The sequence below is a fragment of the Brassica rapa genome, chromosome A04 (assembly GCF_000309985.2).
Source record: "Brassica rapa cultivar Chiifu-401-42 chromosome A04, CAAS_Brap_v3.01, whole genome shotgun sequence".
NCBI lineage: Eukaryota > Viridiplantae > Streptophyta > Magnoliopsida > Brassicales > Brassicaceae > Brassica > Brassica rapa.
This window is the reverse complement of record NC_024798.2, coordinates 11,297,481-11,320,878: the sequence shown is the minus strand read 5'-3', so window position 1 is coordinate 11,320,878 and position 23,398 is coordinate 11,297,481. Positions and strand designations below refer to the sequence as shown.

At 37.0% G+C, this 23,398-nt stretch overlaps 7 protein-coding genes across 10 annotated transcripts; 1 reads left to right on the top strand and 6 right to left on the bottom strand.

Moving 5' to 3' along the window:
- Positions 1 to 1,292: 1,292 nt before the first annotated feature.
- Positions 1,293 to 3,952, bottom strand: LOC103864137 (tetraketide alpha-pyrone reductase 2-like). Its single transcript, XM_009141896.3, has 4 exons — positions 2,290 to 3,952; positions 1,972 to 2,080; positions 1,740 to 1,909; positions 1,293 to 1,657 (listed from the first exon to the last, which is right to left on the bottom strand). The coding sequence occupies exons 1-4, from the start codon at positions 2,377 to 2,379 to the stop codon at positions 1,415 to 1,417; spliced, it is 612 nt and encodes a 203-aa protein (XP_009140144.1). The 5' UTR covers positions 2,380 to 3,952; the 3' UTR covers positions 1,293 to 1,414.
- Positions 3,953 to 4,187: 235 nt separating this feature from the next.
- LOC103864136 (protein ABIL4) lies at positions 4,188 to 6,125 on the top strand. 4 transcript variants are annotated; one of them, XM_009141893.3, is made up of 8 exons: positions 4,188 to 4,524; positions 4,641 to 4,723; positions 4,813 to 4,963; positions 5,041 to 5,140; positions 5,233 to 5,292; positions 5,402 to 5,485; positions 5,566 to 5,657; positions 5,747 to 6,125. In XM_009141893.3, exons 1-8 carry the CDS (start codon positions 4,426 to 4,428, stop codon positions 5,888 to 5,890), a joined length of 813 nt encoding a protein of 270 aa, XP_009140141.1. In that variant the 5' UTR covers positions 4,188 to 4,425; the 3' UTR covers positions 5,891 to 6,125. The 4 variants fall into 4 exon arrangements, with proteins under 4 accessions (XP_009140141.1, XP_009140142.1, XP_009140139.1 ...); XM_009141894.3 differs by having other exon boundaries at positions 4,201 to 4,524; positions 5,236 to 5,292; XM_009141891.3 differs by having other exon boundaries at positions 4,210 to 4,524; positions 5,381 to 5,485.
- Positions 6,126 to 7,585: 1,460 nt separating this feature from the next.
- On the bottom strand, positions 7,586 to 9,379 carry LOC103864134 (putative nuclease HARBI1). Its single transcript, XM_018658551.2, has 2 exons — positions 8,662 to 9,379; positions 7,586 to 8,524 (listed from the first exon to the last, which is right to left on the bottom strand). The coding sequence occupies exons 1-2, from the start codon at positions 9,201 to 9,203 to the stop codon at positions 7,957 to 7,959; spliced, it is 1,110 nt and encodes a 369-aa protein (XP_018514067.1). The 5' UTR covers positions 9,204 to 9,379; the 3' UTR covers positions 7,586 to 7,956.
- A 112-nt stretch (positions 9,380 to 9,491) lies between these two features.
- On the bottom strand, positions 9,492 to 11,463 carry LOC103864133 (UPF0160 protein). The gene is made up of 6 exons (XM_009141889.3): positions 10,959 to 11,463; positions 10,636 to 10,782; positions 10,468 to 10,566; positions 10,196 to 10,387; positions 10,011 to 10,130; positions 9,492 to 9,919 (listed from the first exon to the last, which is right to left on the bottom strand). Exons 1-6 carry the CDS (start codon positions 11,211 to 11,213, stop codon positions 9,623 to 9,625), a joined length of 1,110 nt encoding a protein of 369 aa, XP_009140137.1. The 5' UTR covers positions 11,214 to 11,463; the 3' UTR covers positions 9,492 to 9,622.
- A 94-nt stretch (positions 11,464 to 11,557) lies between these two features.
- LOC103864132 lies at positions 11,558 to 12,954 on the bottom strand. Its single transcript, XM_009141888.3, has 6 exons — positions 12,726 to 12,954; positions 12,421 to 12,645; positions 12,251 to 12,330; positions 12,044 to 12,119; positions 11,854 to 11,949; positions 11,558 to 11,726 (listed from the first exon to the last, which is right to left on the bottom strand). The coding sequence occupies exons 1-6, from the start codon at positions 12,849 to 12,851 to the stop codon at positions 11,706 to 11,708; spliced, it is 624 nt and encodes a 207-aa protein (XP_009140136.1). The 5' UTR covers positions 12,852 to 12,954; the 3' UTR covers positions 11,558 to 11,705.
- A 144-nt stretch (positions 12,955 to 13,098) lies between these two features.
- LOC103864131 (protein HLB1) lies at positions 13,099 to 16,480 on the bottom strand. The gene is made up of 14 exons (XM_009141886.3): positions 15,914 to 16,480; positions 15,724 to 15,843; positions 15,502 to 15,571; positions 15,261 to 15,374; positions 15,039 to 15,122; positions 14,913 to 14,963; positions 14,733 to 14,762; positions 14,555 to 14,617; positions 14,404 to 14,469; positions 14,176 to 14,304; positions 14,036 to 14,071; positions 13,826 to 13,945; positions 13,501 to 13,692; positions 13,099 to 13,391 (listed from the first exon to the last, which is right to left on the bottom strand). Exons 1-14 carry the CDS (start codon positions 16,372 to 16,374, stop codon positions 13,281 to 13,283), a joined length of 1,647 nt encoding a protein of 548 aa, XP_009140134.1. The 5' UTR covers positions 16,375 to 16,480; the 3' UTR covers positions 13,099 to 13,280.
- A 3,080-nt stretch (positions 16,481 to 19,560) lies between these two features.
- LOC103864130 (small G protein signaling modulator 1) lies at positions 19,561 to 22,394 on the bottom strand. Its single transcript, XM_009141885.3, has 5 exons — positions 22,046 to 22,394; positions 21,727 to 21,862; positions 21,601 to 21,650; positions 21,132 to 21,185; positions 19,561 to 21,045 (listed from the first exon to the last, which is right to left on the bottom strand). Exons 1-5 carry the CDS (start codon positions 22,285 to 22,287, stop codon positions 19,731 to 19,733), a joined length of 1,797 nt encoding a protein of 598 aa, XP_009140133.1. The 5' UTR covers positions 22,288 to 22,394; the 3' UTR covers positions 19,561 to 19,730.
- Between the last annotated feature and the right edge of the window lie 1,004 nt (positions 22,395 to 23,398).

The following is a 23,398-nucleotide window of genomic DNA, read 5'->3' as shown; positions in this document are numbered from 1 at the left end:
TTATCACTAAGTTTATTTTTGTTTTAAAAATAAATATTAGTCATGAATATAAATATTTTTAAATTAGTATATCTAAATTGATAAATTTTTAAAATATCATTAGAATTGGTTAATAATTTTCAAGTTACTAATAAATTAAATTTAGTATTAGAAAAATATATTTAAATTTTGTTTTTGTTTAGTTTTTTATTTTCTATAAAAATATAATATATGTTTCTTAAATTATAAAAAATAAGTAAAATAATTTATTAAAATAATAAAATTTAAATAAAATTAAATACTTACACTGGTAAATAACTAATTTATGAAAATAAAAATATTTACAACATGTTTGAGATATATGACATATGTGTAGAAATTATAATGAAAATAATAACTGTTAACATTTGAGAAATGAACATTAATCTTGGGACATGTAATTTTAACTTTGTATACTGTTGTTAAAAACCGTGTAAAGAAAATGTTACATTTTTTTTTTCAAATTTATGATTTTTTAGTTTTTTTTAATTTTTTTTTTCAAAATATTTGGATTTTCTACTTTGATAAGATATAATTTATGTTCTTTTTGTTCCTAGTTATACAATTTTGGAAATTAAAATTTTTATGTTGAGTTTCCAGATATTAATTGTTTTATATTATTTTATTTGTTAATTTAAATTTTGTTATTGATTTTCATTTTTATTCTAAAAAATCATACTCGTAAAACCTTTGTGAAAAATAAAACTTGCAGAACTCTGAATAGCACATCTATAATAGTTGGCTTGGCCTAAATCAAATTAACAACAATTACATATTTGCTTCTTTGCTATTTGTTGCAGTCTTTCTGATTCTTTCAAACTGTTGTTCCAACACTCAGTTTCTGATTTTGATGCAACTATATGAGTGCACAAACGCTAGATGAGTATATCCATGACACAAAGGATTAGATTAACATCTATGTAACCAAAGACGAATCGTTCTCTAAACCTGTATTATCATAATGTCCTAAAGTAAGAACCTATGATAAATGATGTCTGTTTCCACAATTAGACAGTCAATCATCCTAACCAGTTGGTTCAGGTAAGCGTTTGAAAGCTGAAGCTTTTCTTTTCAAATTACTGCAGTTAGAGCTTGTGTTAAAGCAAAGGTGTGTACACACTTGTCCACTCAAGGCCTGAAAAAAGAAGTGAGACGTCACGACTTTACCATTGCAACTCCGCCTTGCATCACCGCCGAACAGGGCCATACTCCGTAGAAGGAAGATGCCCAATGAATATATGTTCAGTTGTATGTGAATAACTGAAAACTCTATGTACTCGGCAAAGCTAAAGAGTTTCAACGTTACGATAATTCATTTACACACAACTCTATGTAACATCCTAAAAGAAGATTTTTCTTATACATTGTCATTTCTACATACATTTCAGACAATTCATTAACTAAAACAGTGGTTAAAATTGATACAAAAGTGAGGTATGTTTCTTACTTTGAAGCTTTTGCTGTAGTCAAGATCGCTATAATGTGATTCGTTAAGTGGAGAGGCTTCTGTGGCGTCATAACGGTACCGGACAGCGGTCGAAGAAGATGTGAGTACAATCCTCTTCACAGTGTTTCTTGATTTCTCGCAAGAGTTCATCAAGTTCCTTGTTCCATTTATATCTCGATCGACCAACTTCTCCTGACGAAAAAAAATCAACTACTTTGATTGATATGGAAATAAAAATGAGATTAATTTCTAGCAAAAGTAAACTGCATTTGACCAGATCATTGCTGTCCACACAAAGGGTAACACGAGAGGCGATGTGGAAGACTCCATCAACACCTTTGATTGCTTCATCAAAGCTTCCCTCCACCGTTAGATCGGCTTCGAAAATCTTTAGCCTTTCTTTTGCTCCTTTCAACTCCCACAAAAACCTAACTTTCTCTTCATCTTTACAGAATAGTTAGAAACAAAAATCGTCGCAGCAATCAAAATGAGAGATCGCTAAGTACCTGAGGAGTCTCTAACAGTTGTCCTTACGGAGTGACCCAAGTCGAGAAGTGCCTTTACAACGTGAGAGGCTATACTTGTCATCATGGACAGGAACTCCACACTCTTAGGCTTTAACATGAATAAAAAAAATCAAAGGTCCAGTCATAGCAGAGGAAAATATTTAAGCCGAGAAATGATAAATAAACTAATCTTTACACTTTATGTTGAATTACTAAAGCAAAGCATCAATGTCAATTTCTAATTAATATGGAAAAGCAATTGTATTCCTACGAAAACTGGAAAACGATCAATAAGGGAGACTGAGAAAAGATTATTACCAGATTTGGGACTATCTTTTCATCTTTCTCCTCTGTCATATCCCTTCTCAGTGGAGATGAATAGTTTGACCGGGTACGACGCGAAGCCATCTTCCCCACTCGAAGAAGACACCATATCAGTGGGAAAAAGATGTCTCAGATGAATACCATGCATTTGAGATACCATTTCGCCTCAGATTTGAAGGGTGTAGAGGCGAGAACTACATCATTTTATCAAACGAAGCGCCCTAAAAGTGAGATCTTGAGATGTATCAGCCATCGGTTTCTCCAGAGATGTAGATTAGGATGTGTAACGGCTAGAGACGATCAAAATAGAATTAAATTGGGATGTGAGATAAGATCTATTGATCGTCTTTGCTGTAACCTTCGAAGAAAATAACGGGATTGAATGAGTGAGGATGGATCATAATAACTCAACAGAAACAACAATCTGCAGAAATCGGAAAAGATGAGGCGAAGTAGAAGGGTCACACGTTTGTATTTGGAATAAGAAATTTGGACTGATTTAAAATGGGCCGCAACCAAATATTATCGGCCCATATGAATTGGTCTGCTATTATTCTGCGTTGAGAAACAACGGTATGACGTGGTCATTTTGAAGATTATGATTGGACGATTTTTTTAAACGACGTGGACAGCTTCTCTGTTGAGTATATGCTGCTTTTAGTATAGTATAGATTGTACAATGTTCAAGTCCATTAGTTTTACTTGTTATTCGATTGGCCCATTTATTAAGTCCGCACACTAGATACTAATTGGGCTTCTTTTAAGATGTTATAGCCTATTAATTTTTGGCATGGAGTCTTACGGGTTGTTGAGATTGATCAGCCCCATACTACAAAAGTAATTCTACGTACTTTCTTTCTTTGGAACCAAGTCATCGCCGGTGAAAGAAATGGAGAGATGGATCCGCAACTGACGGAGATTTGGCAGCAGTTCGAAAGGTTCAGGTCCTAATGCACCTCACGAGTTAACTATTGCTCTTTCTCTTCTGAGCAAGCATATGATCATCATCATCTCTAAATCAACGACGGTTTGTAAAATGTTGCTTTTTATTTTCTTTTGATCAACAACTGATAGTATATGTCAACGAGGAGCACCCGTGACCGTGAGAGACAGGTTGCTTCTCTTCCAAACAGCCAAAAAACTGCACCGTGCAACTAATCAACCAGACTCTAGGCTACGCTAGAGAGTTCGCGTATCGTCCAATCCCAAATTCGATATCCTTACATTTCCTCCCTTTGGGATAGTTTCATAAACTTTTGCTTATCATGTATGAGTCACGCGTGATTTAGAGGACTCCCCTCTTTACTAGTTACTACCCCCAACAAAAGAAGTGAATCCCACTTATTGGATTTTTTGTTATTTAACTAGAGTTAAATAATGTTACTGCCTCATGTAGTTTTGAATATGTTTTGGTCGTCTGGTTACAATGCAATTCCATAGTTTTGACTATGATTTTAGTGGACAAAATATATAAATCACTTCACATCATCACATGAATGAACGAACGATATTTAAGCCTCATAAAGGCAGTAAACCATCAAACGAGTCCGTGACTGAATTTTGATTCCTATGTGTGTGTCCCCACTTCTTGTATTCACACTTTTGTGTATTTATTATACTTTTCTATAAATTCATTCTTTTAAATTTCAAGAAAGGGACAAGAGATTTTTAAATTGTTGAAAAGTTCTTTTCTCTTTAGTTAACAAAATGTTAAAATAATTCTGCTCCATTATTTTTCCATCTACAATATCCTTCCGAATTCTTTTACCTGTGCATATTTTTTATAATTGATCCCATCATTAGCGCTTAAATAAATTTCTTTAGATAATAAAAGCTAGTATTATCATGTGGCCTAAATGCATTTCTCCGGTCGTTATGTTGATTTGTCGGCTGCTTTGGACCTTTTTTTTGTAACCATTCACAAAATTTATTAAATTTGTTCATATTTGTCCTTAAAAGAAATTAAAAATTGATTTCCCACTTGAAATAAATAGTATTTAAAAGAAAATAATTAACTTGAGAAGAAAGTATGGAATGTGTTAAAGAGTCTTGCAGTGACTCCACTTGGATCTCTCTTACTTACTCCATTATCTCCCTCTTCTCTCTCATCTCATTAAAATAGGAATAGAAATGGAGAGCTCAACATCTTTAGCCATCGTTCTTCATCAGTCTTCCAATCATGACGAACTTTCCATGCAGCAGACTCTTCAATTCTCACAAACTCTCAAGGTTTGATCCCTTCTCTCTCTCTTTCCCTAACCATATATTTGGATTCTGAACTTTTAACTAGTTTTTCTATTCATTCAAGATTCATATTCTCTCTTGTTTTTGTGTGCTTTTAAAAGGATTTAAAGAACTTGCGGAAACAGTTATACTCAGCTGCTGAGTACTTCGAAACATCTTATGGCAAAGAAGAACACAAAGAAACGTAACTATTTTTATCTATTCTTTGATAAATATTCTGCAAAGTAAGCTTGAATTGTCTGAGAGGAAATGAATGAATGATGTTACTGTTAGGGTGATAGAGACGTTGAAAGAATATGCAGCCAAGGCAGTAGTGAACACAGTTGACCATCTCGGTTCTGTCTCTGATAAATTCAACTCTTTTCTCTCTGATAACTCAGCCCATTTTTCCACCACTCGTCTTCGTTTATCTTCTCTCGAACAAGTAAGCTAAGTAGTAACCACTGAATCTTTTCAAATGAAGAGAACACAACGCTCACATTGTTGTTGTTGTTGTTGTAGAGGATGAAACTATGCAGAGAGTACATGGGAAAGAGTGGGAGTTCTCAGCATCGCTTTCAAGTTCAATCTCCTCACCATCATAACCGTTATTTCTTCCCTCGTATACTTTTTTTCCCCTCTACAAAGTTTTTAATCCATTCCAACCGTCTATCAATCTGATAACCTTACTTATCACATATTCTTATATACAAGAAGAACATGGAAGAGGCACAAGTTTCGCTGCAGGAGATGACTCACATCGGTTCAAGAGTGGTAATCTAAATCTTTAGTTTTATATCCTATTTTTTAATTTGGTTCTGTGTTTATGATATCTGAGTCCTTCTCCTGATCTGCCTGGAAGCTGTTCGATCAACAATACTAGAAAACCACCCAAATACTGCAAGGAAAACCAGCAAGACAGGAAGCTTCTCCTTTTTGCACAACAACATCAGCAACATAACACCAAGTAAGTATAAGCAGTGCAATTTCTCTAGCTTTGCTTTTTCTCAGATTGCAGATAAGTAAAGTGTGTGTTGAATATTGAAGGTAAAATAACAAAGTCTCCTATGAGATTTCCTCTCATGCGTTCAGGATCTCTACTAAAACGTTCAAGCTCCCCAAGTCAGCCAAGACTACTGGTAATTAACACTTGTTACTATTTTAATATATTCATTCATTTTTGTTCAACATTTGTAATTATTTTCTGATCTGTGTGTGATTATAAAAGGCGTTACCGGAACCACAAAGAGCGATATCTATGTCGACAAGTAGAGAGATAGTGGAGATAAAGCAAAAATCTACATTGAGAAAGGGGAAGAAGAGTCTGATGCTGAAGGCATTGATGAGTATGAGCAGCAAGTCCAGAAACTAAATAAATCTTGTATTTTTACGTTAATATGTACAAAATTAATATGTGAAATATGAAGAGAGAAGAAATAGTGCTCACCCACCATCGGTCTTTAGTGGAAAATGGTGTGATCAAGAGCTCTATATTCACTTCTTTCTACGCACTCTCCAGCTTTGACTTTAGACTATAGAGTCAATCATTACTTTTTTGTAATTGTCTGTGCACTTCACTGCATCAAATTTGTTTTATCCTTTTTTCATTCTTTCTAACAAAAGTACAAAACTCATCAACTAACAAATTTGTGTTTGGTTTCTAATTGTATGTAGGGTTACTTTAATTCTCTTTTGATTAAGGTGAATCGTTATTTTGGTTTGGAGGTTGCACTGGACTAATGAATAAAAAAGAGGTTAATAATAATGAATAATCTATCAAAAATATCAGAAGAAGAGTTGTATACATTCCATAGACCCTTCCCCGACTAATCATTCAAATCCTAGATTTGTTCGCTAAACATATTCTCTTTTTAACCAGTTTTGGGATCATACAAATAATAAACCGAGAGACCAACCAAAAAAAGAAAAGAAAAAAGTTGATTAGAAGCAGGCCCAAAGAAACAGTATATATGCGATGGGATGAGACTGAGAGGACCATATAAAAGCTTCGAGGTTGGGTTCGAATGACATTGTTGTAAATGGATTCAGAGCTTCCAAATCTACTTGTCTTGTCTTGCATTATACACACACCTTCTTTTTGTTTTGCTTTGTCTAATCAAGGCTTTCATTGGTCTGCATTGATTCCAAAAATGCGGACCTTGTGCATGTGTGGGAATTTGGCGACCACCATAACAAATACGGCCAGTGTGTTGAGGAAGAGCATAGGATATTGATAGTCTGTTGTGTGAGGAACTTGCGATTGGGAGTGAGCTGGTTGCCGTGGTCAGCCTGCTGTAGATCCCCTTGATCCTCCCCAAACGGCGTTCCCTTCTTCCAGTGGAACGAATAATACGTCACCTTTTAATTCAACAAAGAAAGAAGCCTATTGATTCAAAATCTAGAATGAGACAGAGATCTCGAGGAGATTAAAATGAAAAAGAGAACGTACGGTGAAATGGGCGAGGTGAGCAGTGTAAGACGGAGAGAACGAGGGGCCACGAGAATAAGAGGATTAGTATGTAAGTTGTCCACACCCCTGGATACGTGAACCACTCCGTGTTCCGTTTCATATCCGTCGTCGGGACCGCCCTCACTTACTGTACATCCTTTTTCACCTGAGATTGGGGGAGAAATGACTCTTTTGTCTCTCTGAGCATCCAAATCAAAGCTCTCCACGTCCAACCGCCCTTAAGTTAGGAATATTATCAACGGACTATTACTTACCCTTGTCCTCAAACGGAAGTGCTGCTGCTGGCCCATGAGGCATATTTGTCGATAAAGCTGCTAATCTTGCTCAACCCTTTACACATTTCAGACAAGGACTATCCAGAAGCGAGCCTGATCTAGTCACATGTTAACCAGTCCTGGCAAGATCTGCTGAAGCTGAAGGAAGATGCTATAGCCAACGCAAAGAGAAAATGGATTATTGGAAAAAAAAAAAGAAGCAAAAAGGTGTGAGTTCTGAACATCAAAGCCCCTGTTATTTATTGGATCTTCTTTCATTCTCTGCCCTGATTGGTGTGATGATCTATATATACTTTAATTGGTCTGATTTGAATGTATTTTGTACTTAACAAACATGAACACACACTACTAAAACGGTTAAAAAGAAGGTCCACATATTTTGGACATAATATAATGGTAACCATCTCTTAACCTTAAATCAATCTTCCATTTCTTCTAGTCTAAACCAATGTTCATTATCTCTCCTCTATTACCCACCTACTTTATACTCTTCCCTAGTTTCGGCCAATGTGTCTTCACTCTTCATCAAACATCCTAAACAAGGTCTACCGGATGGTTAATGAGGGGGCTTTGAGTAGGGAATAAATCAGCCACTGTCAAGGACTCAAGTTTATAGATGGTAGAAAGACCTGCAATCAAATGTAATATCTCTCTCTCTCTAACAAATAAAGCACTGATGGAAGAAGACAAGTTTTAGAAGGTTGGCAGGTTTTGGACATAATGGTTCCAGAGGTTAGATGCGATCTCATCTCTTAACCTCAAACTATCTTCCACTTCTTCAGGTCCAAACAAACCATGTTCATGTCCCTCATTCTCCTCCTCCTCTAATGCCATTCCTCTATCTTCTTCTTCTGTTGTTTCTGCCAACAACGTATCTTCTTCAAACATCCTAAACACAAAATCATCAGGCTTCTCCAAGCGCACATAGTTGTGCAACGCACACGCCGCAATCACCAGCTTCACTTGCGTCTGAAGAGGATACGGAGGAGCCGATAGCAGGATCGGAAACCGTTCTTTCAAGGCTCCCAAAGCTCTGTCAACCGCTCGATGCAACACCTTGTGCCGCTCGTTGAACACCCCCTTGGGTTCTGAAACACCTCCACGATACGGCGCTATAAACCCCGGAAGATTCTGGTACTTACTGTCCACAATGTAGTACTTCCCTTGAGGGACTTGCAGCTTGTTAGGCCGAGTCAAAGCAGCGTCGAGAACTTGCTGATCAGAAGCCGAACCTTCCCAACCAGCTAAGACGTAGTTGAACCTGATAATGAAGATCAAAATATCTTTTATTATTATCATCATTCTGTTACAATGTAACCAATACTTGAACTATATATATAGAAAGTTCCTAACCGGTATTAACCATATTAAACCAGCGTACAATGTATAATCCAATACCTGAGATCAAATGAAGAAGCAACGAGCACGTTCTGCGTGAGCAGTCCGTTATGGCCGTTACGGAAAGGACCTTGCTCGTCGACGCCCACCATCACAGGCATATGTATGCAATCAACGACTCCAATACAGTCTTTAAAATAAGGATCGAACTGATCAACATCGGGGCTGGTGGATTGAAAGAAACTCGTGGAGATTGAGGTGACGGCGTTGAGCACGTTGTTGAAGTGGCGGCTGATTGTTTCGCCGGAGTATCCGAAGAGCTCTTGGACGGCGCGAGTGCGGAGGTTGTGGCCGATGATGAAGAGGAAGATGGCGAGCTGCTCCTCGATCTTGATTCGGTTGGTGTGGCGTAGCAAGCCTCGGGTTTGGAGGATGTGGCAGAGCTTGTAGAAGACGGGCTTGTCCATTCGGAAATTCTCTTGGCATTGTTCGTTGGGGCCGTTGAGGATTTGGGTGACGAACTTGTCGGAATCTGAAATTGCAACTTCTTTATTGGGAATAATGCAATCTCCACTGGTAGCTGTTTCTTCGCCGGCGATCATATCTGCACAGAAATACAGAATGACTCATGAGGAGGGTTTTGAGAAATACGAAAGAAATAAAAAAAGAGGGTTTCGACGCAACAGCTACGCAATGAAAGATATATCAAAGGGCAAAAAGGGAAAATAATATAAAAATTTCGGCAACGATCATGTATTGTATAAGGATTAGTGTATTGCGCCCTCTAGGTGTTCGACGGAATGTTTGCTAACTATTGCTTTTTAATATCTTTTCAAACACATATAACTTGATGGATTATTATTTCCAGTTTGTTGTGTTGGCACAATTAATGAAATAAAAAATTCAAAATCTCTAATTGAAGATACGATTCCATCCAAGAAAAATGACAATTTTCATCAAACGAAAACAGAAATTGTACGATATATAAACAAGTACTTTTATACTCTCTCTATGCTTTGAATTAGAGAGTGAGAGCAGTTCGAGCCATGGATAAAGCGCCGTCATAGGACTGGTTTCCGCCTATAAAGCCGCTCATGTGCACAAATACGCAACCTGGGATCTCAGCAGCTTCGGAGAGCTTCTCATCTCTAAGTCCTCTCCATTGCTCCGGAAGACCCTTTCGGTTCTCAAACCTGTCCGGTGCAACCGCCACTGCTTGAACTCTCCACTGCTTTCCTCGCTCGTCCTGGTAGATGACGTATTTGATGAGGGGTTGGATCTTCATCTCTTGCTCAAGCTCGAACAAGTGAAGCTTCCACTGCTCACCCACCCATAAAAGAACTCAGAACAGTGTACTACTAGCAAGTAGCAAGCATTGATTAAAAAGGGAATGTAGAAGCAACACTTACAGGGCAGAATTGTTTCAATACCATGATCTCGCCACTTGAGTCCGTCTTGAATCTTTCTTCAAGACATTGCATCACTATTGATCGAGCCGGTAACCACGATCTTACATGAAACCTTACACTCTACAACGCAAAATGTAAAATTAGGAACATATGTAGTTCAACAGAATGCAAGCTGGAAAACTTACTTGGAGGAACTCTTCGCCAGCAAGAGCCATAGCAAGCTGGAAAGCCTCATTCTCCTTCTCCTGTGACTGGTCAGGATCAATCCAATCAAGATTTAATCTTCCAACCCTTGAAGACAGATGTGTGTTGTTCACGTATCTAGGAGGCTTATCAGTATCATACTGGTTTATTCCGTTGTCCACAGCATCAATTGCCTGCATCAAGAAATAATAATCAATCAAATCTGCACAAAATGACTTAGGATAAATACAAATGGATGGATAAATTGACTGACCTCCATGAAGCTCTTGTAGACAGCTAGAAACAAGCGAAGGACATCAGGGTGATCTTGGTCGACGTTAAGTTCCTTAGCTATGATCTCCTTTCCAAAATGCTGAAGCAAAACAACAACATTCAGTCCTATCTTTCAAAGAAAATCTCAGGAAGCAAAGCACTAGTTTACCTTGTAAACGAGACCGGCACTGCTGAGCTTGGTGTTGAATCCGTGCCCAAACACCTCTTCAAAGCCTTTCTGGTGATGATCATAGCGGTCATGGTGGGGATCATAAACGCCTCCAACGTCAAGCACTGCATCAAGCTCTGCCAATATCTGCACATACACACACAAAAAAAAGAAACCATCAACAATCTCTACAAGCAAATGAATTTTCACCTCACAGTGAGATTCAAAAATGACGCAGTCAATTAAACAAATCTCAGCCTTAACTCAGTCCCAAACACAGACAGAGCTAATTCAACAGTTCAAGTGAGATTTGTTTGTATTACCTTAGGGTCACGAGTACGGACGATATCGGCGCCGGAGAATTTATCGGAGAGGCGGATCATGAAGCAACCGAGAGCCTCGTCGCAGTGGAAGCTTCCGTTATGAGTACCAACTTTCTTGACGGAAACCTCGGAAGGAGAGGTGGGAGTGGTAGAAGAGTAGACCCTAACGACGGCAGAAGAAGGAGCCATTGCTGCTGCGACAAGAGGGAGAGGATTGAAGAAGTTTCTGATTAAACCCTTGGTCACAGGAAACATGACGAAATGAAATTTCACGAATGTTTTTGTCAAATGGGCCCTTTTTATAAAGATACAAAACAGTTTGGGCCTAATGTGCACCTTTTTTATTTGCACACTGTTATGGCTTGCTCAATCTTACTGCACCTGCTACAAATGATTCCCACCCTTTTCCATCAAGGACGAGGCTACTGCTATTGGTTGGACATGCCAAGATTGTGTGTTTAGGAGGGATGTTTGTTTTCTATGGCTGGGATGCAAAGGATATCATCCTTGTTTTTAGCACCTGCGTGTCTTCCTTACCCTATATGGATTTTTGATAACTGGGTTGTTTCTTTTTTTATTGAATTTGTTTGTTTTTGATCTTTTAGGCTCAGTGTTATATTTTTATTCAATCTTTGTTTTTGGGGCTAGAAACAAAACAACGTTACTCATAATCATCATCATTATTCATTTTAATTCGCTCGTAGTCTCTTTCTCTCTGTCTTGGTGCTTTGGGGCTTTCTTTATATGTTAATCGTCAATGTCTTTCTCCTTCAATGCAAAAAAAAAAAAAAAAAAAAAGAGAGTACTTGTAAGTTTCCTATCCAATTTGTGCAAGTCTTTGTTTTCTTTTTATTTTTTCAGTCTAGTAATAAGGACACTAAAATTAAAAGGTTACCTTGGAATGTTTCTTGTCAAAATGGATACTTTCCTTTGATGCGTCTCTGAAGAATGCAAGAGTCTGAACATCACCATTTGCGATACTTGCTTCCAGCTACCCAAAAGAGGACAAATATGATGAAACCACAAACGGTTGTTGTTTGCAGGTTATTATTGGTTGAAGAACGAAGGAAGGAAAGAAAGAGAACCTGAACATGAATGATGCCCAAGACAATGCTTGTAATGGGCAACCAGCTCTCTTCCGGGGAAATCGATAGGTTTGAGCTGCAAAATTTGAATATGAAATCCAATTTAAGAAACAATCATAAGATTCCAATTGAAATCGTCAGAGTAACAAAATGTTTATAAGTTGATCATAAAAAAAAAGAAGAGGAAGCCAAAGAGAGAGGATGTACCTGAGATAGGGAAGGAGATAAACGAGAGCATAGACAGAGTAACGCGTTTTCCCAGTGTCAAGCCAAGCGAAGACCCAACTCTGATCCACAAGAAGAATAAGTTGTTTCTTTAGATAAGTGTTTTACTTTTTATCAATCAAACCCAAAAAAAAAAAGGATGAGGAAGAAACCAGCCAATTGAAGTAAGGGATGAAGCTGATGATTCCCATGGCTGCTAATCTCATATCTGTTGACACTATAGCTGAATTCTCCTCTTCTTCATCCTCCACTCTCTTCGCCACCGGAAAAACAAACGAACTCAGTATGCACGCGCCTATTGCCGTCGCTAGCGGCGCTTCCTGTGAAAAATCCGCTCTGCAAATTAATCGTTCCATCTTCCCCTTCCTACTACACAGCTAAGAAGAAAAAGACAAAATGTTGGCACAGGTTTCAAAAGAAAAACATGATTGCTGGTTTTTTTGATCGATTGTTTTACCTTGTTGTTGTTAGGGTTTTGTAGGGGATTGTAAGCTAGAGGAAGCGCCGTAGAAGAAGAAAGTAGGCGCGGTTTGGCATAAACAGAACCGGGGAATGAAAGCCACCAAGTCGACGGAGACGCCATTGATTCTTCTTTCAGCTTTGAGCTTAGTTGATTTAGATTTGGATTACACGCGCCATCCCTCCCTCCTAGTATTGGGAAAGTGACAGCAGCTTCATTTATCAGAGAAACAGAGAAACAAGGCCCACAAATGTCATCCTACTTATTGGCCCATTAGCCCAACTTCTTACAACGGATAGACTGTATTCTCTATAATGTTATTTATTTGTACGCTCTCATGAGAAACAGAAGACTCTCTTCAGGTTAAATGTAAAAAAAAAATCGATCAAACTGAAGAAGCCTCTCTGTGAAACAAAATAAATGTTTTAAAATGAGAATTCATGCAAAACAAAATCAAAACATCTGGCTGGCTATGGTGGTGTCAATACAAAAGACAGAACTATATATGATTGAAAAGGAGAGACAAAGTATGAAGTGTGTGTGTGTGTGTGATTAAGCGGTGATAATACCGGCTAAAACATCACTCTTCCCTCTCGCATAAATCGTATACACCAGACGAATCGCATCCAGCCATCCATCCAACGACTCCCATGAATCTGCTACCTGTTTTTTTATGCAAATTTCATATTTTTCCAGTTTCAGTCTTTTCTTTCAACGGGTACGATTTTTTTAAGCATGGTGATATCATATGTGTATGTAGTAACGCGCTTACCAAGTAAACTGGACCATGAACGGTATCAATGCAGAGACCAGCACCAGGAGGCAGAGTCAGATCAGCACATGTCGTCACTGACACTATCTCTGTTATGTTCACTTTTACCGTCTTCTTCTCCACGTTTGTGCTCATTGTCTCTGCTTTTCCAGACAGGTTTCTCCCCATTTCTCTTGCTTCAGGTTTCAGTACCTACACCCACGTCAGGTAGTAGGGTTAGTACAGGGGTTTTGAAATGCCTCTCAAGAAACACTTCCCATCTTTTTGCGTAATCTCATGATTTAACTTTTCATTAACAGAAGATTCGATCAAATTGAGAGAGTACCTGAAGAAGCCTCTCGTGATTGAGTTCAAACTCCGTGCGTTTCCAATCACTGTGAGGAGCGAGTGAGTTTCCCACGGGTGGTGCCGTCAGATATCCAACCTTAAGATGCGGTAGAGGTAGCTGCCAACATATATTTTACATTTTACTTTTAGGTTAATTCCAAAACTGAATCAAATTGAGTGCGTGAAGTGATGGGTCATGAAAAGGTACCATGGAACGAACGAGCCTCAAAGCGCTGCTGTAAACCTGGACCAGGAAAAGGATCAGTCTAAACCAAAGGAGTTGAATCAATGGCAGTAATACACCCTTTTGATTCTAGCAAAAAGTTGGGTGGTGGATCATAGGCTTACCGAATAACTTGGCTTCAAGGAATGAGCTGCAGCGATGTAGATGGCGGATTGGCTGTATAACTCACCCGGAGGAATGTCTTTGCCGTTTCCTGAACCCCCCGTTCTAAGTGTGTCTTCTGCTAATCCATACTGTATTAATACAGAGAAGAATTCACAGTGGTCAATTAACTCAATTTGAACTCTGCATGTGAAGAGTTTTGTGAAAGGATTTGTCAAAACATGACTGACCAGAACGGTTCCAAGGTTGTATATGGCTCGATGGAAATCAAATTGCAACCTGATTGCCGCCCTAAACTGTACAAGTGAGAAGGGACAGTAAGAAATCGTCCATGCATATCAAATGAAACGGTCTAAATTAGCCAGAAAGGCAAGTACACACCTTGCTAATTGCAGTTCTGACCACTTTTTCCTTCTCCCTAGCAGGAACAATTTGGCTGAGTTCCTAATGAAAAAAAACAAGGGGATATTGTAAGTTCTTTGGCATTATAATTTTTGTTTAAGGTAGGCATATCCTACGTCAGAACTGTAATGGAGACTAAGACATGTCACTCAGTTACCTGCAACGCCAGTCCCCAGTTGTTTAAAGCCTGATAATTGATAGTTCAAAAATTAAGTCAGAAGTCGAAAAGATTACAATACAAAGGTAAACCAGACACATTCGCAAGAAAAGGATATCATATAGTTGCTAAGTTTTGGTTTCGAATTGTGAAGTTTGTAGTTTAGATGAGGATCATTACCTGGGAACTGTTCCAGTTGAGCTGGACAGCCTTTTCATAGTTATTGGTCGCCTGGAATCAGAACTTAGAAGTTGGGATCAAGCCACACTAATTTAGTTAGCAGGATAAGGTCATGTCACTACTGACCTGTTCCCATAATTCTTCAGCTTCCTTGGTGCGACCACGCATCTTTGCTCTATCAGAGATTGCGATAGCCCAGTTGTAGTAAGCCTGTCAAAGAATCAAGTTGAAGCCATTTATACCAAACTGAAAATCATGATTTTGCTTGTTTACAGTTGTGTTATCCATAGTAATGACATAGATCAGAAACAAAACTAAAAGAGATAGAAGAAGCCAATGAATACATACATCATAGAGCGTAGGGCAGAGACGGGTAGCCTCATCGTACTTCTTACAAGCTTCCTCGAGCAAATCATCCTTAGAGGGTGAAACAGAATCTGCGCTGACATTATCAGCACTTTCCTGTGGAGAATCAAGCATTATTATTTCTATCCAGTAAAGGCATATTATGATTTTTTCCTTCAACACTAGTAAGAAATCACAAATAAGAGAGAGGGAGAGAAGTTGTGAATAAAGAGAAAAGAGAGACCTGGAGAATAAGTGCCCAGTTGTATAAAGCATCATGATCATCTGGATTTCTCTCAATCGAACTAGCATACCTACAACATGGGGAAACGTAAAAGATGAAGCCTTGGAATGAGGCAGTAAGGTCAATGAAACTATTCAACTAAACTCGTATCTATCAACGCCCACGTTATAATCTAAGCCATATCTAGTCTAGAGTTGATTAAAAAGGAAATGGGGAACGTACTTGCGGGCAGCGAAAGCAAGAACACGCTGGCGAGATCGGCCTTCTTCGTCGTTGACTTGGATCCTGTTGATCAGATCTATTGCAGGATTGTTCTCCGCTGCTTGCGAAGCACTCTCTCGGCTACAAAAATCAAACAAATTTCCACATGATCATCAAGGCCCCTGATGTTGAGAGAGAGAGAGAGAGAGACCTATAGGGAGAAACAGTACTGCGAGGAGTCCCATCTCCTTCATCGCTTTTTAGTTCGCTCAGCAGCTCTCTCATTGTAAACGTTCTGTTTCCTTCATCTTCTTTCTTCATTACCGCCTGGCTCGTTCCCTGATCTGCCTCCGTGGATCGGATCTGGTTCTCCTCCGGCGACAGATTCACATGCGCCAGCTCCGGCTTCGCGTCGATTACAACTGGTTGTACTTCCTCCGCCTTCGCGTCGATTACAACTGGTTGTAATTCCTCCGGCTTCAAATCGTTTACCTCAGATTGTACTACCTCCTCCACCTTCGCATCGGTTAACTCCGGTTTCATTTCCGGGATCTCGTCGGTAAGTTTGGGATCGTCGCCGGATAGTGGTTCCGAGGACGGATGTTGATCGGTTTGAGACTCAGATAATGCCGTTCCATTATGTAGTTGAGGCTCTTCAACGGTATCCGCCATAGTTTGTTGTATCTTGCTCTAAATCGAAGAAGAAGAAGAGATCTGTTCTTCTAGTAAAAGAGGACAGAAGGAAACAATGATGGTTTTTTGATATATGTCTATAAACTCTAGCTCACTTAGAGGCTCTCCAACTAATTAAAGTCTAAACCTTCTGGCTGCCTCCACGGGTATACAGGCCTGGACGAACCGAACACAATCTAAAAAATCCAAATTCAATCTTAGTTAACCATTATATATAAATACTGGAACAAGATTTGAGAGCTAGATATTTTGGGAGGGGATACAACTCAAAGAGACATCCAAAGTAGGATCCAAAAATATTTGAGACATCCAAATTCAATCTTAGTTAACCATTTTACAAATTTTAAGACAATTTAAATATTTTAAATATTTTTTTTAGATTGTATACCATTTTTCGGTTATTTCGAATACTTGTAGTTAGTTTTAATAGGTTGACTAGTAGTTGGCCGAAAAAAAAAAATAGGTTGACTATTTCTAATTAGAATTTTTAAAAATAATTTATATATTTGAGTATTTTTAAATCAAATCTTATTAGTTTTTTTTTAATATTTTTGAGTGATTAGAAATATTTGTTAGAATCTTTTTTTTGAAAGAATTTTAAATTTATTCACTACAGAAACCTTTTTACAACCTAATGCTTCTATACCAAACCAAACTAAAAATAAAATTAAAACCTAAAAATAATTTGTGAGCATCTATACTATTATTTGATAAGTGAATTAGCTTATTTGTTATCTTCTCCATTTTTTTTGTTATTTTGCTTATTTGTCATATTTTATTAGTTTTTAGTAGTTTATTTGTCATATTTTCCATAATTTCAGGTTGAGTTATTAGTTTTAATAAATAATTATTAGTTTTTAAGAAATTTTAACGATTATTTAATAAATATTTTGCACTATATTCAGGATAATTATTAACAGGGATTATCAAATTTAACAATAATTGTATAGATATATTTTATCTTAGGTTTACTTTATAATATTAAATTGTATAATATTTTTTACTTATTATCTATTAATAGTGTACTATATAAAGGGTATTCACAATGAAATGATAGTTATATTCAAGCCCAACAAAAAAAACATCTAGTGTTAGAAAGAAAAAATGTTATAAATCAGACAAAAAGTTGCAACATTTATTTTAGATCATCCAACATTTGACAAGGAAAAAGGATTTGGATTTGTACCACCTACAAGATTTATGCGTGTCAAATTCTTTGATGGAAACATAACAACAGACTGTGAAAGGGGTTCACTTCAGCAATACATCCTGAATCAAGAGTGTAAACACAAACCAAAAGTGTTTGCTATAGAAAATGTTTAAAGATTGAGTTTGATTGATATGCGTTTTGGAAATAATGACAGGAATGCAGACAGTATATTGAATTCAAACATAAATGGACACATATAATCCCAGTTGACCATGGAGAATGTTTTCCTATGGATGTATCTTTAATTGCATGCCTTTTATCATTTCAATTCATCATTTTAGAAATTTTTTATCTTATTTTGTAAAATATTATTGCTGATAAAGAAGTATAGTGTGGTTTTTGTTTTTGTATTTTTTTAGTGGAACAGTTAAAATTTTTGTTTAGACGAAATCGAGTCAAGCTGCTATCATGTATCCGTGTTATATGGTAGATTACGTGATTAAACTAGACGTAGAAAATAATCTCTATATTTTTAAGGAAAATCTGAGCAAAATCTGAATTTATTTACAAAGTTCAAAACAAAACTCTAAAAGCATGTGTGTTTGGTGGATATACTTCTAAAGATATTAGAGACTTTATGATAAAAGTCTATCACAACAACAAAAAACTATTACATATGTTATAAGTAGTTGCATGAGTCGACAACCAGAAGTTGAGAGTGATAAAGAGAGTCGGCTACTAGAGTAAATTCACGAGAGTACAAAGAATGCATTGGATTACAACAAAAGGTATGTGTTTGGATTTTTATAATTTTTTTTTACGTTCTCTTTAAAAGATTTTAAAGGATTCTTGTTTTGCTTTTGTGATGTTATAGTTTGCCTAAGGAGGATTTAAAATGTTTGACATCAACATATTAAAACATTCTCATATTGACTTGTTTGACTCTGTTTCTTAGAAAGAAAAACAGGGAGAAAGTTTGTTAAAGAATGTATATCTTATCGTTTAACAAAAAAAATATTACTAACATATATAATTTATTACTTTTGTTTTATAAAGTTTTAGTTAAATAGATATATGTTTTTAACTATTTTAGATTTTGATAATAGGTGTCAATAAAATCCGGAGAAGACGAAATTAAATTCACATAAAATGTAACTAAACTAATGTTCGTAGGAATCATCGAAAAAAGCAAAAATATCCAATCATCTATATTATTATTTGATGCAGATGAGTTTGGTTGATAGACTTCACTGATAATCGGTAATTATAGTTTTATTTTTTAGATTTATGTTGTTTAAAAGTACTAATAAATTTTTCTTAGGTTATTATGATGATGATTATTTTTACATGCTTGGTTTGGTGATAAAATAAATAAAAGTCTTTTTAAGTAGCAAGCTATTATATATGTTGTGGTGTAGTTAAAAAATCAAATTATATCTTCTGTTTAATTCTTGACAAAAAAAATCTTCAATTTATTCAATATTTGAAAATAATTAAATTAAAATAAAAAATATGTTAAAACTGGAAGGACAATTCTCTCAAATAGCATTTTTTAAGTTTTGACACAAAAATAGCTCTCAATAAGGAAAATGACCAAAATAATTCCTTTTAATTTTGAAAATTTTAATTTTAATTTTTTATTTTTTAAAATTTGAAATCATATCTTCAAAACCTCACCCCTTAGCTATAAACATAAGTCTAGATTAGTTAAGTCTAGAGTATACATGTATTTTTACTTTTTAAAGAAACTTATTTTGATTTTTTTCTTATTGAATGACAAAAGCTTAAAAATGACGGAAATTTTTCAAACTTAGAATTGATTGAATATATATTAGTCCACACATGGGGCCATCGTCCAATCAAAAATCGGGAAAGAACCAAATCCGAAAGCAAGGCCTACTCAAGTATCTGTTTTCCAAAACAACATCTAACCGGGTTGCCTTTAGAGAATTTCTCAGTCAACTAACTGAGAGGCTGGCATCTCAACTTCTTCCCATCCATTTTAGGTCGCCTTATTTAAGTAACAAAAAATTCCAATACATGGATGAAACGTTTTTTTAGCGCTTTTGGGACAACATTTGTTTCACATTTTTAAGTAACAATAACAGATGAACACTAACAAAAAAGTGCAAGTAAACTGATAGTGGCAAAGAGTGAGATTTAACACTCTCTCTGACTGTCTCTCTCAGATCTTGTCGTGAAGATTGACAACCAAGTCATGAGCATCGTCAAGAAGTTTCCAAACATCAAGACGACCAGCCATGCTATTACATTCCTTCATTATCTCATCCATCCCACTGTACTCCTCTATGATCGTCTTTCTCCTCTGCAACACGCTTGCAGCTATCGCATACAGCAACAAATCTTCTGTGGGCGGTGCCCGTAACCTGATTCTACCCCAAGTGGCCTTTGCGATCCCTGTTCTTATGGCTGCTTGATCCGCCCACATCACTTCCCAGAGACACAGCGTTTGCTCAAAGGTTAGTTCTCGTCTGAACAGAACCACCACCATACGGTATACGAAGAAGCAGTCTTCCGCTTCCAGGTTCTCCAAGTGCCTGTACAAGCGTATGTCTTTGTATTTTATGATCTTCGATACCATTGACAGCTGTCGCCTGATTCCAACCTCGTCTAGCCTGAAATTATGACGTGCTTTACTCATGAACCCGACAAAGCACCAGAATGCTAACGCGTCGTCTTCAATTACTGCGATTAACGGAGATAGCAAGTCGCTCATTCCTTGACAGTATCCGATTTCTGGGTCGTACACTGCATATGCTTCGAGGATCCCGACCAGACGGGCTGCGTGGAAGATCCGGCAGGGCTCCAAGTGGTCGTAGTCATTAAGACCAACTTGTGTGGCTATTCCTCGGGCTTTTTTGTCAGACACAGCAGCTTGAGACGGTGAGTAGGGGACCCATTCATCGTTTGCTCTCACTGCATCCAGGCGGATAATTCTCTGCCAAGTTGTGTTGAATTCCTCTTCTGCCTGCGATTTTGGGTTTGGTGATGGAGTCAGCGTGTCTTTTTCTTGGTTGACTTTATCTTGGTTTTCTGCTTCTTTAGCTACAAGAGGCAAAGTCTCAGTTTCTTCAGAGTTAACGCTTTCTACTTCTTCTTTGGCTTGAAGAGGTGACGTCTCGGTTTCTTCGGATTTGGTTGAGTCTGAGCTAACAGTGTCGTGGCTTTCTGCTTCTTCTTTCGCTAGAAGAGGCGAAGTCTCGGTTTCTTCAGAATTGGTTGAGTCTGACTCATTAGCAGCATCTTCGGAGGTGACGCCACTTTCTTCACAGTCCCCATCCTGAAGAATCGAATTCAACTCCTCTGGTTCTTCTACTTGGATGGATCTCTTTGAACTATTGACTTCTGCAATATCATTTGAATCAAGAACCTGGCTGTTTTCGGTGTTGCTTCTCTGAGCTGTTTGGTTTGAGTCACAACCATTTTCATTGCGTTTATGAATCTCGCGACACTGTCTCCGCAGGTTTTCGTATTCCTTCCTGCAGGACTTACATATATAAGAATCTATTTACATACATACTAAGAGAAAAATGGGAAACTCTAGATAAGTACAAAACGAACGTACTGTTTCTGCTGTCGAATAGAATCTCTTTCTTCTTCGGTGCTGTTTAAGTCATACCTGTGAGAGGTAAGTGGAATAAGGTTACAGTGTGTCGGGATGATAAAGAGTACTCGTAACTTGCACAGGTTCATCAAAGTAAACTAAATGTAGAGTGATGGCCGGTTGAATTTTGGTTCGACGAAGCTAGGGCTAGTCTTATAAATCCCCATGAAGACAAACATAAAGGCGACTCTGAGACTCTCCCATTTGAATCTACACTTCTAGTTAATGAGTTCACTGTTGTACTATTGATTCTACCTTAAACCTATATAACATAAATGACCAACCCCAAAGAAAAGTCTACACTTCAACATTTAGAACATGCACGAGTAAAGAAAATCTCCATGGAAAAGTATATAATTGAGTGGGTCAAATCCTACTTGAGCATTATGTAGATAAAAGAAGGAATAACGAAAAAGATGCTGATACTTACACTCCAAGTAGGAACGGCCAAACTTCAGGTCTGATGCTTGGATCCACACCCTGAAAACAAAGATGGGAATTCATCTATCAATGGAAATTTTTTGCTTAAATCAGAGTGTCAAAAAGGCAAGCATACCCCACTGCGAACTTTCTTGAGAAACTTAACACCTCCATCACTGAGTCGGCCTTGGTCGGTGAAAAAAGCATTCCACTGACTAGGTTGAAGCGCATGCTTCCTTCTCCTCAGTGACCAAGGTGATCCAATGCTCCCTCTGAAGAAGTGTATAAGCAACTTCAATAAGTAAATAAGCCAGGCTACATGTTATTCTTTAAAGACCAAGAGAGCATAGTAACAAAGAAGCAACTAGAAATAGAACCGATAAGATTTATCTTCCCCTATCAAACCTACTTGGCTTCTCAACAGCTAGATCTTTGTTGTTTATGTAACAATATACCTACGGGAGTAGACGGTGAAAGCCACGGCGAGACCGGCCATGACGGTGACAGCGACAGCTAAGCCAACATTGGAGGGAGCAACTGCCGACGACCATGCTCCGCCGGAGTAGCCGTTCCTCCCGGCGCCACCGCTGCTTCCATCGGCAAAGACGATCCATCTCCCGCCGATGATCAGCAAGAAGAAGAGCACGGAGACGGAGCGAATAGCCATGGTCGTCGTCAATCGTAGTCGTCCAAACATCAATCCCCAAGCTAAGCTAGGGATCCCGTTCACTATTTTTCTTCTCCAAGATTTCTGACTCTCACCGCAATTTACAAAGCGGGCTCCACACGCAAATTAAATGAAAATTGTTTTTTTTAGACAGTTGAAGGTGGTTGTTTTGAAGACTCGGCCTACTTCTTTAATGGGCCTTCATACAGTTGGGATAACTAAAACATTCCGGCCTATTTAATATTATTATTTTAGTTGTATAATGTAAGTCTTTTTTATATAAAAGTATGTTATCTTGATATTTTAAATGAAACTATGTTTTTATTGACAAAAAATAAAAATATGTTTTATCTTTTATCATTTTCAAAAGCTTTTCCATGACTGATTTAAACCTAACATATGACCCATTAGAAACAAAAAAAAAATTAATAAATGGAGAAAAACAAGAGATAGTAATTCATATTAATTTTTTATTTTAAAATAGGATATTTTGATTGTAAGTTTTAGTAAAATTTTAAAATAAATAGAAAAATTATTTTATTTTATTTTATTATAAAAATCCATTTTTAAATACATCAATGAATTGAAAACAAATTAAAATTGCAGAACTAAGATGGTCTTATACATAAATGATGGATATAATGTCTCTCTTTTTATATTCACTTAGATACATTTTCAATAGATAAAAAAAATAGAGTCGGAATTAATTATTTTTATACCTTTACATAGTAATATTATAAATTATTTTATTTTATTTCTCCTTTTTATTAATTTTTTTCTTATCTTTTCACTTTTCTAGCTTGCACAGTTTACATATGTAAATAAATTTTGTGAATATACTTATCATTTACGCACATTTTAAAATGAAACTAGATTTTGACCCGTGCAACTGCACGGGTGTTTGTTTTCACTTTTCTATACATAAATTATTGTTTTAGAACATAAGTGGTACTTAAATATTTATCAAAAAAAGAATTAGAAAAAAAGGGGGGGGGTATACTTAAATATTTATATAACTATTTCAAATACAATAATTTTATAATTTACATACTATAATTAATTAATTGTTTAAACCTTATGTATTTGCCCCTTCTTATTATATATTTATCTTATTATATTTGCATTTAGTTATTAAAAAAAT